Consider the following 18,443-nt stretch of genomic DNA (forward strand, 5'->3'; position numbering starts at 1 on the left):
AGCTCCCGTCGCTAGTCCAAACCAAGGCTGAGACTCCAGAGCACAGGCTGGTCTTATCTAAAATAAACTGTGTTGGGAGCGGGGTCTGCCTCCTGCCCTGAACCCCAAAGCCACTCAGGGCCCGCAGGGTGGGGTGGGCATGGCCCGCGGGAGCCCGTTGCATGCCCGTGGGGGAAGGTCCCGGGAGGAAGCTCCCAGCTGCCCCTTCCCCACCCTCCAAGGGGACATTCTTGGAACAAAGGAGACCCTAGGACCACATCCCCCAGCAAAACTGGGAGTCCAAGTCCGCGATGGCTAAACCCCAGGTGGTCATCGCTCCCCTGTGAATGCCCACGCTGTCTGCCAGCGCCCTGAATTCTACCCTTGAGGTTCTTCTAATTACACAGGACCCTGCGAGGATGGTCTCCCTCTGTCTCTATTTGTTTGGGATTTCTTGAACCATCTGACAGAGCTGCCTGGCACTTGTGAAACTGACATGGAACAGTTTGCAGAGACCATGAGTGCCTGGGTCACCACGGACGAGGCTTTGCAAGAACTTGTGGACCTCATCTATGTACAGGCCACGTCCTTGCCAAAGTTCCGCTGTGTGGGAGCTCGCCTGTGTAATTACCTGTTCTATCACCAGACCATTAGCTCACAGAGGGGCAGCTTCTGCCGACTGTTCCTTGAAAGATGTCAGACTGAACGTGACCTTAGAGATCAAGCTGTCGAGGGGGATGAAGCAGCTCGGACACAATTCCATGGGTTCGTGCTCTTTCTGGGAGAACTTTATCTTCGACTGCAGAGCAAAGGAGCAAAGGGACAGGTTCTCAAAATAGTTTTTCTTCAGCCAGCTCTTTGGGAGTTGTTGGAAGCCCTGCTCTCTAACCCTGTGGACGATAACCTAGTTTGTGCCGTAAAATTACTGCAGTTGACAGGGCCCCCGTTGGAAGATGCCTGCATGGAACAAGAATGGACGGACATGGACACAGTGATCCAGAGGATTAAAGACATCGTCCTGTACGCGCCCTGCAGTGAAGATGTGAGGCAGATGCTCTTGAAGCTTGTAGAGCTCCGGTCATGTAACTGGGGCAGAGTCCATGTCACCTCCACACTCAAGAGAAGCAGCACCTGAGAATGATCCCAACTGTTTTATGTCTGAACCACCACCGGGTCCAGAGGATGGTGTTCCTCTCACTGCAGCTGATCCCAATGACCGCGATTCCTATCAGGAGTGACGTGAGGGCGGGAGAGGGAGTGGGGGAGGGGGAAGGGCATATGTAATACTTTCAAAAATCAGGATTTATTTATTTATTTTTTTTAAAAGAGTGACTTGAAAGAGAAGACTCTTTTTCCAGATTGTGAGGAAAATGGAGAAGATGTGTCAGGGCTGGTGACCGAGCTTGGATGATATTGACAATGAGGTGGACCCAGACGCTTATGCACAGTTTTGTTGGGAACCAGAGTGTCCGCGGAAGCAGTCGGGTTCAATGTCCACGGGTCAGTGTTAGGAAGCCGTGCAGGTGACGGTGGGAACCGGAACGCAGGGAACCTGTCACACTTGTACCCAATGAAGGATGTTGAGGGATGTTATTAATGTACGCACCTTCCATCGTGTGTAACACTCTCTGCCACAATAAACTTTATTCCCTAGAACTTAAAAAATAAAATAAAATAAAATAAAATAAAATAAAATAAAATAAAATAAAATATACTGTGTTGCCCTAGCCTAGTTGTTCTCAACCTTTCTAATGCCGCGGCCCTTTAATACAGTTCCTCATGTTGTGGTGACCCCCAACCATAAAATTATTTTCGTTGCTCCTTCATAACTGTAATTTTGCTACTGTTATGAATCGTAATGTAAATATCAGTGTTTTCCGATGGTCTTATGCGACCCCTGTGAAAGGGTCGTTCGAGCCCCAAAGGGGTCGCAACCCACAGGTTGAGAACCGCTGCCCTAGCCGGTTTGACTCAGTGGATAGAGGGTCGCTTTGGACAGAAGGTCCCAGGTTCCATTCCAAGGGCACGTACCTCTACCAATCGATGTGTTTGTCTCTCTCTGCCTCTCCCCCTTCCTTCCACTCTCTAAAAATTCACTGGAAGCCTGGCCAGCGTGACTCAGTGGCTGAGGATCAGCCTATGAACCAGGAGGTCAGGGTTAGATTCAAGGTCAGGGCACATGCCCGGATTGCCGGCCTGATCCCCAGTGTGGCGTGTGCAGCAGGCAGCGGATCAGTGATTCTCTCTCATCATTGATGTTTCTATCTCTCGCTCCCTCTCCCTTCCTCTCAGAAGTCAATAAAAAATATATTTATAAAAATAAATTTAAAAAAATTATAAAACTAAACAGATAACTACAAAAAACCCAACATATATAGCCTATACATATAGAATTATGGGTGTGAATACACACATGTACATTTATCTACGTGTTCATATGTAGACATGTACATATATGTATGTACATGTACACACACACACACATAGAAATGTGAGAGCTCAGGCCCACCTTGACCCACGGGCACATCCAGACTGCGATCAGTTTCCTACGCGTGATACATTTAGGAAGCACTGTCAGGGAAGTGGAAGAACATTGTGAGGGAGAATCACGGATCAGCTGCCTCCAGCACGCCCCTCACTGGGGATCGAGCCCACAACCCAGGCATGTGCCCTGACCGGGAATCGAACCCTGACCTCCTGGTTCCTAGGTCACTGCTCAACCACTGAGCCACACCAGCCGGCTCCCAGCTCACATCTGTCTGCCTACTCACTGCCTATTCTGGGTGTGCCAGCCGGCATGTCCAGAGTCTCTGTTTTTTCCCCTTTAAAATTTCATGCAATTTGTGCCTCTGACTGAGTTTGCTTAGGACGAATAAAGACAATAGGTTGCATCAAATTGCCAGAAAAAAGTGTTGTATGTCGCTGTGGCCTCGGCACGCTGTGTGTGTGTCCACATACGTGTGCCGAGTCAGCACAGGAACCACCGGTGAAGGTCATGCTCGGGGCTGTTACATAAGCAGCCAAGTGGCCTGGCCTTGCTGACTCCTCACCCAGATCGCCCGCTGTTCCCGGGTTGGGAGTGGGCTGTCGTGGGTGTTTTTCAGTGTCCCCCGACCTGGACCCCCGGCAGCGTGCCACCCCCCATGGGCACAGGGTCACCAAGCTGCCTCTGGCCCTGGCTCCAGGGTGGGAAAGGGGACTTCTAACCCTCGGGTGAGTGGGGCTGGGGGTGAACCCATGTATTCTTCCTTGTCTGCCTTCTCTCCCACCCAGTCTGCACGCGATCCCATAGCCAAAACTCTTTGGGGCAGGGGGTGAGCCTTCATCTCATGGCGGGGAACTGTGGTCTCAAAGGGGTGAGGTCCATGCCCTCTGCTCTCTGTGGTCCTGGGAGGAATGCACCAGAGTCAATGAAGTCCCAGCTTCCCTATTCGTCTAAGGGATTCTCAAAAGGGAGCCCTGTAGAGAGCGCCTGGGAAGGCACATGAGCTAATTGTTGGATGAATCCAGTGGCGTCGGCAGAGCCACATCCTGGAAACATACTGTGCCAGAGGAAGGTATGTTGTCAGTCTGATCATTAGCTCAGATGCCAGGGGGTGGGTTTCATTATCTAAGTTCAGCCAGGCACAGGGAACAGATGCAATTATCCAGGCTCAGCCAGGAGTGACAGTTATAAAGAAGCCACAAGAATGAAGAATTGCAGCCTGTTCTTTAACCATGATTTCACATAATTTCCTTTGTCTTAAACTCTAGCAAAACTTCCTGGAATCATACTGTATAAAATAAATGCACTGCACCGGCTCGGGGTCACTGTCTCTCCATCAGTGAGCATCTATCCCACCTAGTCCCAGCTTTCCCTACCGACTCTGTATCTGTCTCTTTTCTTTTCTCAATCCCCCCGTGGCCCCTACTCAGGACTTGTCGTTTGCTCTCTAGCCATGCTGGTCGCGGTCCAAGGGAGAAATACTTATAGAGCCCCAAGACATGGAAGGTGCTAGGGAGACCTGTGGGGGGAGGAGGCTGCTGATGAAGTCCTGGATTCAGCCCTGAGCACCTCTGTGTGGCCTGACCTTCTGCAGGGGCCACAGAGTTGAGCAATGAACCCTGCCTGACCACCAGGGGGCACCGCGAGGCAAACAGGAGCAGCCTGGAGCAGGAACTGACCCTCAGAAAGCTGAAGGGAACACACAGCCTGGAGGGGGGGGCGTTAGGGGGGTGTCTAAGGAGCCTGAGTGTCTGCTGAGGGAAAAAATATCAATATCGCTCAGTGATAGAGCATCGGCCTTTTCACCTAAGGGCCTCAGGTTTGACTCCCCGTCAAGGGCACGTACCTTAGTCAATGTGTCTCTCACTTTGATGTTACTCTCTCCTCCCTCTTCTCCCTCCCTCCACTCTCTCTAAAAAATCGATGGAGCCCTAACCAGTTTGGCTCAGTGGATAAAGCGTCGGCCTGCGGACTCAAGGGTCCTAGGTTCGATTCCGGTCAAGGGCAGATACCTCGGTTGCAGGCACATCCCCAGTAGGGAGTGTGCAGGAGGCAGCTGATCAGTGTTTCTCTCTCATCGATGTTTCTAACTCTTTATCCCTCTCCTTTCCTCTCTGTAAAAAAATCAATAAGGTATATTAAAAAAAATCGATGGAAAATATATCCTTGAGTGAGGATTAAAAAAAAAAAAGAGTAAGTCTAGGTTGGGCCGGACAGTCCTTTTTTAAAAATATATTTTTTAAAAATTGATTTCAGAGAGGGAGGGAGTGAGAGAGAGAGAGAGAGAGAGAGAGAGAGAAACATCAATGATGAGAGAGAATCATCCATTGGCTGCCTCCTGCCTCCCCCACCGGGGATCAAGCCCGCAACCCGGGCGTGTGACCGGGAATGGAACTGTGAGCTCTTGGTGTGTAGGTAGGTGGACGCTCAACCCCTGACACACGGGCTGGGCCGTGCAGTTCTTTTGCTCTAAGTGCCGCCCCACGGTTGCCTGGGGCCTCCCTGGCTCCCGGCTCCCAGCTGGGTCCTGGCTACTGGTGATGCTGACGTCTGACCCTGCAGAGCGACGCTGAGGAGGAGAAGGAGGGCGGAGGTCACCAGCCCTTTCCACCACCCGCTTCAGAGCAGTGATGAAAGAATAGGGACCTAAAAATAGCAAAAAATAAAATAACGTCCACCCAGAGGCTGATGCACCCCGAGGGGGTTGTCTGCGGCCAGGGCAGGAAGAGCAGCAGTCGGGCCTGTGGGCTGTGCCGCTCCCCGACCTCAGACGCTCCTGCTGGCCCAGAGCCCAGGTCCCGGTGAGGACCTGTCCCCGTTCCTCCTGCCTGTAGGAGAAGGACTTCTTCCCACCACTCCCCGCCTGGCCAGGCCCAGCCCAGCCACCTGCACATGCTTAGGGCCCAGCCCAGCCAACTGCACACGCTTAAGGCCCAGCCCAGCCACATGCAAACGCTTAGGGCCCAGCCCAGCCACATGCAAAGGCTTAGGGCCCAGCCCAGCCATGTGCACACGCTTAGGGCCATTTCCTGGTTTCCTGTCCAAACCCAGCAGGGCCCCGCCCCCCACAGCAGTCAGTTTCATTTCTACTGGAGTCCCGCCCAGGACCTGGGAAGTGGCTGCTCCAGGCGACTCCCTCCAGCCAGTGCGTGGCGTCAGTGGTGGCCCAGGTACTGGGGAGGGTCCAGGCAGGTCACCCAGGGAGGATCCTGACACCCAGTGTGTGGACAGGAGCGGGGGGGGGGGGTGCGGTGGGGGGCCCGGGCGGCAGGGAGGGCGGGTTTCAGACACCAGGGCCTCTGGACTCTGTCCGTCCAGGCCCCTGACTGGCCACCCATCCCCGACGCCACTTTCCCTTCCACCAAACTCCAAGCTGATCCAACCTCGGGAGATCCGGGGTGCGAGGCGAGGGGAGGGGAGGTCGGGACAGGCACCCCGCAGCCCCCAGAGGACAGGTCCTGTCCTGGGGACACAGCCCAGCCACAGAGGACCCGAGAGTGTCCCCGGGAAATCACCCGCCCAGGAGGGGACTCTGAGCAGAGACTCTGTGGCTCCGGAGGCTGCCCTGGTGATAGAGGAAGGGGCCATCCCGTGGTCTCAGGGAATTCGGGGTTGTATTCCCACCATTGTCAGGTCCAAGCAAGGTCACTCGGCAACCTGCCCGCCTCCCTCCGCTCCCAGGAGAGCAGGCCTGGTTCTCCAGGAGCTGCAGCCCCGGGCCAGGGTCACAAGGGTCCCTCCTTTGCTCTCGGTTCCTGGGTCCTCCCTGGAGGAACTTGGGGTCTTGTCTTCCCATTTGCTCCCCCTCCCCTCGCCCCAAGGGTTCCAGGTGCCTGGAACTTCTCCTGGGAGACAGTCCTGGCTGGAGGAGAGAGGTCACCTGACTGGTCCTCCAGGACCCGCCCCTCTCTGCCCAGCCCAGGTCTTTACCTTTTTTTAAACAAATATTTTTATTGATTTCAGAGAGGAAGGGAGAGGGAGAGAGAGAAACATTGATCATGTTTTTCCTCCACACCTCCCAGTGGGGACTGCACACCCCCCTCTGGGGATGGAGCCCACATCCCAGGTATGTGCTCTGACCTGTAATCAAACCCCAATTTCCTGGTCCATAGGTCGATGCTCAACCACTGAGCCAGCCTGCTGGGCTCCTCTCAGGTCAGGGAGGGCCTGGAGGGCGGCCTTGTTTACTTCCGGGCCATCCCAGTTGGGTTTCACTGGAGGAGATTTTTCCATTGTTTCTTACAGAGAACGGGAGGGAGGGCGGCTGGAGGGGGTGGGGGAGAGAGAGAGACCTCGGGAATTGAACCCGGGAGGCCTGGGTGCCCAGTGGACACTCTGCTACTGAGAGCACTGGGCAGCCTTGGTTCTCTGTGGGGGCAGTCGGGGAGAAAGGCTGGGGGTGGGAGGCTCAGCGGGTCCACAGTCCCTGATTCAATGGAATCTTCCGAATCCACCTGGTTCCTTAAGTTGCAAAGAAAGGATCCTGGAACCAGTTATTCCCGATTATTCCCCATGTTCCTCAGGGTGGGAGAGAGTCTCCCGGGCCTGACTGAGTCCCTGGGGGCCATCCCGCCTCCCTCTCGCCCTCCCTGTGTCTGGGGTCCAACACCACCTTCCCCCGTGACGGATGGTCTATATTGGGGCTTCATGCAGCCCCCCGTGGCCATGAAACAATTGAAATGTGACCAGTCCTACCCTGTGTGGCTCAGTGGATAGAGCATTGGCCTGCGGACTGAAGGGTCCTGGGTTCGACTGCGGTCAAGGGCACGCACCTGAGTTGCTGGTTCCATCTCTGGCCCTGGTCGGAGTGCACGTGGGAGGCAACCCATGGATGTTTCTGTCTGTCTCTCCCTCTCCCCACCACTCTCTGTAAAAGTCAATGGGAGAACATCCTCGGGTGAGGATACACCTGAATGTTAAATTCTATTTCATTTTAGTAAGTGGCGTTGGGGTCCTACCCTGTTCCACAGCACAGCTGCTCTCTGCGTCGTCTACATTGCAGACGTTTCTTCCTCCAGATAAGACCTCAAGGCCCGTGGGGACACGGCAGCCGGGCGCCCACAGGAAGCTCGGGGTGGGTGCGCCCCCACTGCTGTGGGGAGCCTCTGGGTCTGCCATTGCAACTTCGGGCAGAGTCATGGCGTCGGCCACCACCAGCAAGAAGATGCGGGAGGAGGCCACCTGCTCCATCTGCCTGAACCTGATGGCCGAGCCCGTGAGCATCAGCTGCGGCCACAGCTACTGCCAGGCCTGCCTCCTGCGCTTCATGGGCCCGGCCTCCTCACAGCAGAGCCACCAGCACACGCAGACCTTCTCCTGCCCCCAGTGCCGGGCCCCCTTCCATAGAGGCAGCCTGCGGCCCAACAAGCAGCTGGGAGGCCTCATCGCCGCCCTCCAGGAGCAGGAGCAGGAGCTGTCCTGCCAGGAGCACGGGGAGCGGCTGCACCTCTTCTGTGAGGACGAGGGCCAGCTCATCTGCTGGCGCTGCGAGCGCGACCCGCAGCACAAGGGCCACGACACGGCGCTCGTGGAGGACGTGGGCCCCGGCTACAGGGTGAGTGTCCCCTTGTGCGCCCGAGACCCCATCATCCAGCCCAGTGCCCCCTCTTGCTCCCGAGACCTCCATCATCCAGTCGATTGCCCCCTCATGCGCCTGAGACCCCATCACCCAGCCCAGTGCCCTCTCGTGTGCACGAGACCCCCATCACCCAGCCCAGTGCCCCCTCGTGTGCCCGAGACCCCCATCACCCAGCCCAGTGCCCCCTCGTGTGCCCGAGACCCCCATCACCCAGCCCAGTGCCCCCTCGTGTGCCCGAGACCCCCATCACCCAGCCCAGTGTCCCCTTGTGTGCCCGAGACCCCCATCACCCAGCCCAGTGTCCCCTTGTGCATGGCCTGCCGTCCAGTAGGGAAGACACACCAGCAAAAGGACGGCCTGGCTCCCCTGGCCTAGGTGGTGGGAAGGGGTACCCCGGGTTGCGGGTGGTTGAGGAACCCTCCCAGAAGTGAGTCCTGAGGAGCCTAAACACTAACCATGTGGCCCTGCCAGCACTGCTCAGTGGTTGAGCATCAACCTAGGAACCAGGAGGTCACGGTGGGATTCCTGGTCGGGGCACATGCCTGGATTTCAGGCTCCATCACCAGTGTAGGGCGTGCAGGAGGCAGCAGATCCATGAATCTGTCTCATCGATGTTTCTGTCTCTCTCTTCCTCTCTGAAAGGAATAAAAATATATACACACTAGAGGCCTGATCCACGAAATTCATGCAAGAGTAGGCCTTCCTTCCCCAGCTGCCAGCACTGGCTTCCTTCTGGCACCCGGGACCCAGGCTTCCCTCGCAGCCCTGACTTTGTCCGGAAGGTTGTCCGAAGGACGTCCGGTCTAATTAGCATATTAAGCTTTTGTTATTATAGATTTGAAAACAAAATTAACGGTATGTAGAAGTGCTGAGAAAAGAGAGGGCTCTCCATGTGAGAGGACCCCGTGGCAAACACACAGCCAGGGGTCGGGGGGCGTGTAGGGAAAGGCAGGTGATCCCCGAGCCTTCCAATCAGCTCAGTATAGGTCCCCGCAGGGTGTCTGACCATTAGCCAGGAGGAGGGTCAGGTGACATTGGACAGAGAGCCCCGGGCACAGACATTCAGGTTATTCCCGTGGGAGGGAGAAGCGAGGTATGGTCAGCAACAGTCACTCCACGTCTCCCTCCAGGAAAAGCTCCAGGAAGCGGTGAGGAAGCTGAGGCAACTGGAAGAGGAATGCGCGAGCCAGAAAGCGTTCTCGGCGAAGCAGATCGCCGAGTGGAATGTGAGAATGGGGGGTTCTCGCCGGGGCCGCTGGAGGGCACCCCCCTGGGCTCAGGTGCAATCCCCACCCAGTCGGGCGTGTGCAGGAGGCAACAGTAGAAGTCTCGCTCACATTGATGTTCCTCTCGCTCTCTCTCTCTGCCCACCCTCCCTCCCTTCCTCTCCCCTCTCTCTAACAATCAATGGAAAGTACATCCCCGGGTGAGAATTAACGACGGCAACACCAAAAAGACACAGGTTTCTTGGTGTCAAGATCTTTTCTGTCCTAGCGCTTAGGCGTAGGGTCTGATCGGGCAAAGCAGTCATGGTGTCACTGAACCAGAGCAGGTGAAACCCCGAGAAGAAGCCACTGTCCTTCGATGTCTACATGGATGAGAACTCATCCCCTGCCCCTCCGACCTTCCAGCAGGAAATGGCCAGGAGGCCAGTGCCCGTTGGGAGAAGCAGGATCACATGCCTGTTTTCCGAGAGCCATCCCCACTGGGTTTCCAACTTTCTTTCTCTTCATTTTTTACTAGAGGCCCGTTGCATGAAGATTCGTGCAATAGGTCTGCCTTCACCTGGCTGCCGCACCGGTTTTCCTGTGGCACCTGGGACCCAGGCCTTCGCTCTGGCCCCCGCCTTCCGCCTTTGCTCCGGCCCCCTGCCTTCCGCCTTTGCTCCGGCCAGGGTCTGCATGCTTCACTTCCTTCTGGCCAGAGCACTGCTCCTATAGCTCCCTCCGCCCCCCCCACCCCCCCATAGCAGGCGTCCTGTCCTGCCCAGCTGCTCCACGCTGGGAATGGCTGGGAGGCCCGCTGCAGACATCTTTGACCTGCTCATTTGCATATTCCCTCCTGATTGGTTGGTGGGCATTGCGGAGGTATGGTCAATTTACATATTTCTCTTTGATTAGTGTCGATTTGTATTTATTTCAGAGAGGAAGGGAGAGAGAGATCAAAACATCCAAGAGGAGAGAGAATCATGGATCGGCCGCCTCCTGCAAGCCCTCTACTGGGGATGGAGCCCGAAACCCGGCTTGTGTCCTGACCGGGAATCCAACCATGACCTCCTGGTTCAAAGGTGGACGCTCAACCACTGAGACCCTCCGTCCAGACTGAGCGTCCTCTCTTGATTCTAGGAGAAGATAGAGGCTCGGAAACAGAAAATCCAGGCGGACTTCCAGAACCTGCTCAGCTTCCTGAGGGCGGAGGAGAGGTCGTACCTGTGGAGACTGGAGAGCGAGGAAGAGCACACACTGCAGAGACTGAGGGACCGTGAGGCCACACTGGGGCAGCAGAGCCGGGAGCTGGAGAGCCGCATCCTGGAGCTGGAGGAGCGATGCCAGGGCTCCGCCCAGAAGGTGCTGCAGGTGAGGCTGTGCCCTGGGAGGACGCCAAGGTGGCGGGTCCTGAGCTGCTCCGGGGGGACGTGGGGAGGTCTGGGTACAGAGGACCGCCTGCCTCGCTCGGCGGTGGCCATCAGTGTGGGGGATTTAAAGGCATATTTCTCTTGTTTTTATTTAGTTATTTTGTTAATCCTCATTCAAGGGTACTGTTCCTTTGGTTTTAGAGAGAGTGGGAGGGAGAGGGAGAGACAGAGAAAGGAACATCAATGAGAGCGGGACACATTGATTGGTTGCCTCTCACAGGTGCCCCACCCTGGGCCAGGGATCAAGCCTGCAATCAAGGCACGTGCCCTTGACAGGAATTGAACTTGGGACCATTTAGTCCATAAGCCGACGTTCTGTCCACTGAGCCAAACCGGCTAAGTTATAAAGGCATATTTCTTTTATTTTTATTTGTTGTCATTTTTTAAACATTTTTTTATTAATTTCGAGAGGAAGGGGGAGGGAGAGAAAGATAGAAAGACCAATGATGAGAGAGAATCATTGAGCCTGCAACCTGGACATGTGCCCAGACAGGGAATCAAACCCTGACCTCCTGGTTCATAGGTTGATGCTCAACCACTGAGCCACACCAGCGGGACTAAGCCTATTTTTTTTAGAATATTGAACTGAATAAAACCTACAACGTGACTTCACTGGTCTACAGGGCTCTCTATATAAATCAGGAAATTTTGATTTGGCACAAAAATCCAGTGTGGCTCAGTGGATAGAGCATCAGCCTGAGGACTGAAGGGTCCCGGGTTCGATTCTGGTCAAGGGCATGTACCTTGGTTGCAGGCTCCTCCCTGTCCCAGGCCGTGGTCAGGGCTCGTGCAGGAGGCAACCAACCGATGTGTTTCTCTCACATCGATGTTTCTCTCTGTCTCTCCCTCTCTCTTTCACGCTTTCTAAAAATCAATGGAAAATTGTCCTCGGGTGAGGGTCAAGAAGAATAAAATCCCTTGCTGGTCGAGGGGGTGGGTTCCTCACTTGAACAGGCTCACGGGATGGCTTCTGCTCCCACGTGCCTGGGTCCCAGGGGCACAGAATCCTGACGGCGGGGACCAGGTGGGGCCGCCCGCGTGAGTGATGGGTGAACCTAGCCTGCTGGGCCCTCCTCCAGCCTCAGGAAGGTGAACCTCACCCCCTCTCCCCCTCCACTGCTTGTCCCAGGTCCGGCTGGTGGAACTGGAGGGCACCCCTCAGGGTGACCATGTCTCGGCTGCTCCATCCCCTTGGGTCACAGGTGGCCGCCACCTCAGTGCCCAGTCTGGGCGCCGTGCACCCACCCACAGCCAAGAGGCTTTGTAACACGTGATCCCTCACAGGGTGCGCTCTGAGGGAAGTGAGGCCAGAGGGAGCATGGGGGCTCCCCTCCCCCCCTAAGCATCCCGCAGGCTCCCCAGCACCTCATCAAGGAGGGCTCCCGGCTCAGAGGCTGAGCAGTGTCCTGCCGTGCTGACCTTCCCAGAGGCCTGAGTGGGGATAGTGGCACGGGGTGTCCATCTGTTACCCAGAAACCCCTGGGTGGGCTCGGTGTGCCTGTCGCTGTGTCCAATCAGAAGGCAGGGTTGAGGCCTATAAGGCATTTACTGAGAAGGCCAGCCCACCAGGAAGACAGGGCGCTTACAAGCATCCAGTCCTGTCTCCCAGCAGGTGCAGGGGACAGGATTATAAAGGGGAAGGGGCTGGGGTGCTGTGTGCAGGCCTGGGTGGGGGGGGGTCTCAGCCGTCTGCTATTAGTCCCCCGACGATGAGATGGTGTTGATCAGATGATGTTTTGAGTCCTGGTGGGTCGGCCTGACCCTGAGTATGAGTTCTGCTGGCTGGACTCACAGCTGAGTCACCTCCCCAATCACTTGGCACAGGGCTTGGAAAGGAGACTTAAGAAAAACTTAACCCCTGTTCACATGTAAGAAACTTACCCCTGTTCCCATAAGTGTATGTGTCCTCAGATGTGAAATAGCAGGATTGCTTTCCAGAGCCATTCAGGGGCTCTCTGGACCGGGTTATAAGGCCCCATCACACCCGCACCCAAGGCGGGCTGCCCTGTGCCTCTGGAAGGGAGCAGCAGCCCCATCAGCACGCTGCTCCCTCACTCACCTGTGCCTTTGTTTCCCGCAGGACGTGAAGGGCGCCCTGAGCAGGTGAGTGCTGAAGGAAGGACGAGGGGGAGTGGGGTGCGGAGCCGCGGGGTGCCCGCTGAGCAGCTCAGGCCTCTGTCTCCCCCAGGAGCCAGGCTGTGCGGCTGGAGATCCCGGAGGCCGTCTCCTTGGAGGTTCAGACCGAGTGCGAGGTCCCCGAGGTCTACTTTGACTGAGGAAACGGTTGAGGAGCCATCAAGGTACGTGAGGGTGTTGCCAAGTGCCCAGGGGACCGAGCTTAGTGCAGCCTCCGCCCTGCCCAGGTCAAGGGGACAAATGGGAGGGTTTCTACTTTATGGTCACAACCCTGAGCTCCCGTCGCTAGTCCAAACCAAGGCTGAGACTCCAGAGCACAGGCTGGTCTTATCCAAATAAACTGTGTTGGGAGTGGGGACCGCCTCCAGCCCTGAACCCCGAAGCACCCAGGTCCAGAGGGGTGGGGTGGGCACGGCCCCGGGGGAGCCCTTTGTGTGCCCACGGGGGGAAGGTCCCAGGAGGAAGCGCTCAGCCTGCCCTTTCCCTGTCTCTGAGGGGACATTCTTGGAACAAAAGAGACCCCAGGAACCCATCCCCCAGCAGAACTGGGAGTCCGAGTCTGGGGATGGTCATCGCTCCCCTGTGAATGCCCACGCTGCCTGCCAGCGCCCTGAATTCTACCCTTGAGGTTCTTCTAATGACACAGGACCCTGCGAGGATGGTCTCCCTCCGTCTCTATTTGTTTGGGATTTCTTGAACCATCTGACAGAGCTGCCTGGCACTTGTGAAACTGACATGGAACAGTTTGCAGAGACCATGAGTGCCCGGGTCACCACGGACGAGGCTTTGCAAGAACTTGTGGACCTCATCTATGTACAGGCCACGTCCTTGCCAAAGTTCCGCTGTGTGGGAGCTCGCCTGTGTAATTACCTGTTCTATCACCAGACCATTAGCTCACAGAGGGGCAGCTTCTGCCGACTGTTCCTTGAAAGATGTCAGACTGAACGTGACCTTAGAGATCAAGCTGTCGAGGGGGATGAAGCAGCTCGGACACAATTCCATGGGTTCGTGCTCTTTCTGGGAGAACTTTATCTTCGACTGCAGAGCAAAGGAGCAAAGGGACAGGTTCTCAAAATAGTTTTTCTTCAGCCAGCTCTTTGGGAGTTGTTGGAAGCCCTGCTCTCTAACCCTGTGGACGATAACCTAGTTTGTGCCGTAAAATTACTGCAGTTGACAGGGCCCCCGTTGGAAGATGCCTGCATGGAACAAGAATGGACGGACATGGACACAGTGATCCAGAGGATTAAAGACATCGTCCTGGACGCGCCCTGCAGTGCAGACGTGAGGCAGATGCTCTTGAAGCTTGTAGAGCTCCGGTCACGTAACTGGGGCAGAGTCCATGTCACCTCCACACTCAAGAGAAGCAGCACCTGAGAATGATCCCAACTGTTTTATGTCTGAACCACCACCGGGTCCAGAGGATGGTGTTCCTCTCACTGCAGCTGATCCCGATGACCGCGATTCCTATCAGGAGTGACGTGAGGGCGGGAGAGGGAGTGGGGGAGGGGGAAGGGCATATGTAATACTTTCAAAAATCAAGATTTATTTATTTTTTTTTGAAAAGAGTGACTTGAAAGAGAAGACTCTTTTTCCAGATTGTGAGGAAAAGGGAGAAGAGGTGTCAGGGCTGGTGACCGAGCTTGGATGATATTGACGATGAGGTGGACCCAGACGCTTAAGCACATTTTTGTTGGGAACCAGAGTGTCCGTGGAAGCAGTCGGGTTCAGTGTCCACGGGTCAGTGTTAGGAAGCCGTGCAGGTGACGGTGGGAACCGGAACGCAGGGAACCTGTCACCCTTGTACCCAATGAAGGATGTTGAGGGATGTTACTAACGTACGCACCTTCCATCGTGTGTAACACTCTCTGCCACAATAAACTTTATTCCCTAGAACTTAAAAAATAAAATAAAATAAAATAAAATAAAATATACTGTGTTGCCCTAGCCTAGTTGTTCTCAACCTTTCTAATGCCGCGGCCCTTTAATACAGTTCCTCATGTGGTGGTGACCCCCAACCATAAAATTATTTTCGTTGCTCCTTCATAACTGTAATTTTGCTACTGTTATGAATCGTAATGTAAATATCAGTGTTTTCCGATGGTCTTATGCGACCCCTGTGAAAGGGTGGTTTGAGCCCCAAAGGGGTCGCGACCCACAGGTTGAGAACCGCTGCCCTAGCCGGTTTGACTCAGTGGATAGAGGGTCGCCTTGGACAGAAGGTCCCAGGTTCCATTCCAAGGGCACGTACCTCTACCAATCGATGTGTTTGTCGCTCTCTGCCTCTCCCCCTTCCTTCCACTCTCTAAAAATTCACTGGAAGCCTGGCCAGCGTGACTCAGTGGCTGAGGATCAGCCTATGAACCAGGAGGTCAGGGTTAGATTCAAGGTCAGGGCACATGCCCAGATTGCCGGCCTGATCCCCAGTGTGGCATGTGCAGCAGGCAGCGGATCAGTGATTCTCTCTCATCATTGATGTTTCTATCTCTCGCTCCCTCTCCCTTCCTCTCAGAAGTCAATAAAAAATATATTTATAAAAATAAATTTAAAAAAATTATAAAACTAAACAGATAACTACAAAAAACCCAACATATATAGCCTATACATATAGAATTATGGGTGTGAATACACACATGTACATTTATCTACGTGTTCATATGTAGACATGTACATATATGTATGTACATGTACACACACACACACACACACACATAGAAATGTGAGAGCTCAGGCCCACCCTGACCCACGGGCACATCCAGACTGCGATCAGTTTCCTACGCGTGATACATTTAGGAAGCACTGTCAGGGAAGTGGAAGAACATTGTGAGAGAGAATCACGGATCAGCTGCCTCCAGCACGCCCCTCACTGGGGATCGAGCCCACAACCCAGGCATGTGCCCTGACCAGGAATCGAACCCTGACCTCCTGGTTCCTAGGTCACTGCTCAACCACTGAGCCACACCAGCCGGCTCCCAGCTCACATCTGTGTGCCTACTCACTGCCTATTCTGGGTGTGCCAGCCGGCATGTCCAGAGTCTCTGTTTTTTTCCCTTTAAAATTTCATGCAATTTGTGCCTCTGACTGAGTTTGCTTAGGACGAATAAAGACAATAGGTTGCATCAAATTGCCAGAAAAAAGTGTTCTATGTCGCTGTGGCCTCGGCACGCTGTGTGTGTGTCCACATACGTGTGCCGAGTCAGCACAGGAACCACCGGTGAAGGTCACGCTCGGGGCTGTTACATAAGCAGCCGAGTGGCCTGGCCTTGCTGACTCCTCACCCAGATCGCCCGCTGTTCCCGGGTTGGGAGTGGCCTGTCATGGGTGTTTTTCAGTGTCCCCCGACCTGGACCCCCGGCAGCGTGCCACCCCCCATGGGCACAGGGTCACCAAGCTGCCTCTGGCCCTGGCTCCAGGGTGGGAAAGGGGACTTCTAACCCTCGGGTGAGTGGGGCTGGGGGTGAACCCATGTATTCTTCCTTGTCTGCCTTCTCTCCCACCCAGTCTGCACGCGATCCCATAGCCAAAACTGTTTGTGGTAGGGGGTGAGCCTTCATCTCATGGCGGGGAACTGTGGTCTCAAAGGGGTGAGGTCCATGCCCTCTGCTCTCTGTGGTCCCGGGAAAGGAATGCACCAGAGTCAATGAAGTCCCAGCTTCCCTATTCGTCTAAGGGGTTCTCAAAAGGGAGCCCTGTAGAGAGCGCCTGGGAAGGCACATGAGCTAATTGTTGGATGAATCCAGTGGCGTCGGCAGAGCCACATCCTGGAAACATACTGTGCCAGAGGAAGGTATGTTGTCAGTCTGATCATTAGCTCAGATGCCAGGGGGTGGGTTTCATTATCTAAGTTCAGCCAGGCACAGGGAACAGATGCAATTATCCGGGCTCAGCCAGGAGTGACAGTTATAAAGAAGCCACAAGAATGAAGAATTGCAGCCTGTTCTTTAACCATGATTTCACATAATTTCCTTTGTCTTAAACTCTAGCAAAACTTCCTGGAATCATACTGTATAAAATAAATGCACTGCACCGGCTCGGGGTCACTGTCTCTCCATCAGTGAGCATCTATCCCACCTAGTCCCAGCTTTCCCTACCGACTCTGTATCTGTCTCTTTTCTTTTCTCAATCCCCCCGTGGCCCCTACTCAGGACTTGTCGTTTGCTCTCTAGCCATGCTGGTCACGGTCCAAGGGAGAAATACTTATAGAGCCCCAAGACATGGAAGGTGCTAGGGAGACCTGTGGGGGGAGGAGGCTGCTGATGAAGTCCTGGATTCAGCCCTGAGCACCTCTGTGTGGCCTGACCTTCTGCAGGGGCCACAGAGTTGAGCAATGAACCCTGCCTGACCACTAGGGGGCACCGCGAGGCAAACAGGAGCAGCCTGGAGCAGGAACTGACCCTCAGAAAGCTGAAGGGAACACACAGCCTGGAGGGGGGTGAGGGGGGTGTCTAAGGAGCCTGAGTGTCTGCTGAGGGAAAAAATATCAATATCGCTCAGTGATAGAGCATCGGCCTTTTCACCTAAGGGCCTCGGGTTTGACTCCCGGTCAAGGGCACATACCTTAGTCAATGTGTCTCTCTCACTTTGATGTTACTCACTCCTCCCTCTTCTCCCTCCCTCCACTCTCTCTAAAAAATCCATGGAGCCCTAACCGGTTTGGCTCGGTGGATAGAGCATCGGCCTGTGGACTCAAGGGTCCCAGGTTCGATTCCGGTCAAGTGCATGTACCTCGGTTGCGGGCACATCCCCAGTAGGGAGTGTGCAAGAGGCAGCTGATCAGTGTTTCTCTCTCATCGATGTTTCTAACTCTTTATTCCTCTCCTTTCCTCTCTGTAAAAAAATCAATAAGGTATATTAAAAAAAATCGATGGAAAATACATCCTTGAGTGAGGATTAAAAAAAAAAGAAAAAAAAAAAGAGTAAGTCTAGGTTGGGCCGGACAGTCCTTTTTTAAAGATATATTTTTTAAAAATTGATTTCAGAGAGGGAGGGAGTGAGGGGGAGAGAGAGAGAAAGAGAGAGAGAGAGAGAGAGAGAGAGAGAGAGAGAGAGAAATATCAATGATGAGAGAGAATCATCCATTGGCTGCCTCCTGCCGCCCCCACCGGGGATCAAGCCTGCAATCGGGGTGTGTGACCGGGAATGGAACTGTGAGCTCTTGGCGTGTAGGTAGGTGGACGCTCAACCCCTGACACACGAGCTGGGCCGTGCAGATCTTTTGCTCTAAGTGCCGCCCCCACGGTTGCCCTGGGGCCTCCCTGGCTCCCGGCTCCCAGCTGGGTCCTGGCTACTGGTGATGCTGACGAGTGTCTGACCCTGCAGAGCGACGCTGAGGAGGAGAAGGAGGGCGGAGGTCACCAGCCCTTTCCACCACCCGCTTCAGAGCAGTGATGAAAGAATAGGGACCTAAAAATAGCAGAAAATAAAATAACATCCGCCCAGAGGCTGATGCACCCCGAGGGGGTTGTCGGAGGCCAGGGCAGGAAGAGCAGCAGTCGGGCCTGTGGGCTGTGCCGCTCCCCGACCTCAGACGCTCCTGCTGGCCCAGAGCCCAGGTCCCGGTGAGGACCTGTCCCCGTTCCTCCTGCCTGGAGGAGAAGGACTTCTTCCCACCACTCCCCACCCGGCCAGGCCCA

General features: G+C 54.9%; 1 protein-coding gene and 2 pseudogenes across 3 annotated transcripts; all 3 read left to right on the forward strand.

Annotated features, from left to right (window-relative positions):
- Positions 1–161: 161 nt before the first annotated feature.
- Positions 162–1,217, forward strand: LOC308237309 (polyadenylate-binding protein-interacting protein 1-like; annotated as a pseudogene). Its single transcript has 2 exons — positions 162–167; positions 252–1,217. The product of its transcript is annotated as a polyadenylate-binding protein-interacting protein 1-like (transcript).
- A 4,354-nt stretch (positions 1,218–5,571) lies between these two features.
- On the forward strand, positions 5,572–14,756 carry LOC308237473 (E3 ubiquitin-protein ligase TRIM38-like). Its single transcript, XM_080648204.1, has 7 exons — positions 5,572–5,634; positions 7,483–8,018; positions 9,173–9,268; positions 10,388–10,618; positions 12,758–12,780; positions 12,866–12,977; positions 13,460–14,756. Exons 2-6 carry the CDS (start codon positions 7,602–7,604, stop codon positions 12,951–12,953), a joined length of 855 nt encoding a protein of 284 aa, XP_080504330.1. The 5' UTR covers positions 5,572–5,634; positions 7,483–7,601; the 3' UTR covers positions 12,954–12,977; positions 13,460–14,756.
- On the forward strand, positions 13,073–14,290 carry LOC308237310 (polyadenylate-binding protein-interacting protein 1-like; annotated as a pseudogene). Its single transcript has 2 exons — positions 13,073–13,097; positions 13,460–14,290. The product of its transcript is annotated as a polyadenylate-binding protein-interacting protein 1-like (transcript).
- Positions 14,757–18,443: the final 3,687 nt, after the last annotated feature.

Source organism: Plecotus auritus (genome assembly GCF_963455305.1).
Source record: "Plecotus auritus genome assembly, chromosome: 12".
NCBI lineage: Eukaryota > Metazoa > Chordata > Mammalia > Chiroptera > Vespertilionidae > Plecotus > Plecotus auritus.

Coding starts and splice junctions, on each gene's coding strand:
- LOC308237473 (XM_080648204.1), top strand. CDS start 7,602: ATGGCGTCGGCCACCACCAGCAAGAAGATGCGGGAGGAGGCCACCTGC. Junction 8,019..9,172: donor ACGTGGGCCCCGGCTACAGG/GTGAGTGTCCCC, acceptor GTCTCCCTCCAG/GAAAAGCTCCAGGAAGCGGT. Junction 10,619..12,757: donor CCGCCCAGAAGGTGCTGCAG/GTGAGGCTGTGC, acceptor TGTTTCCCGCAG/GACGTGAAGGGCGCCCTGAG.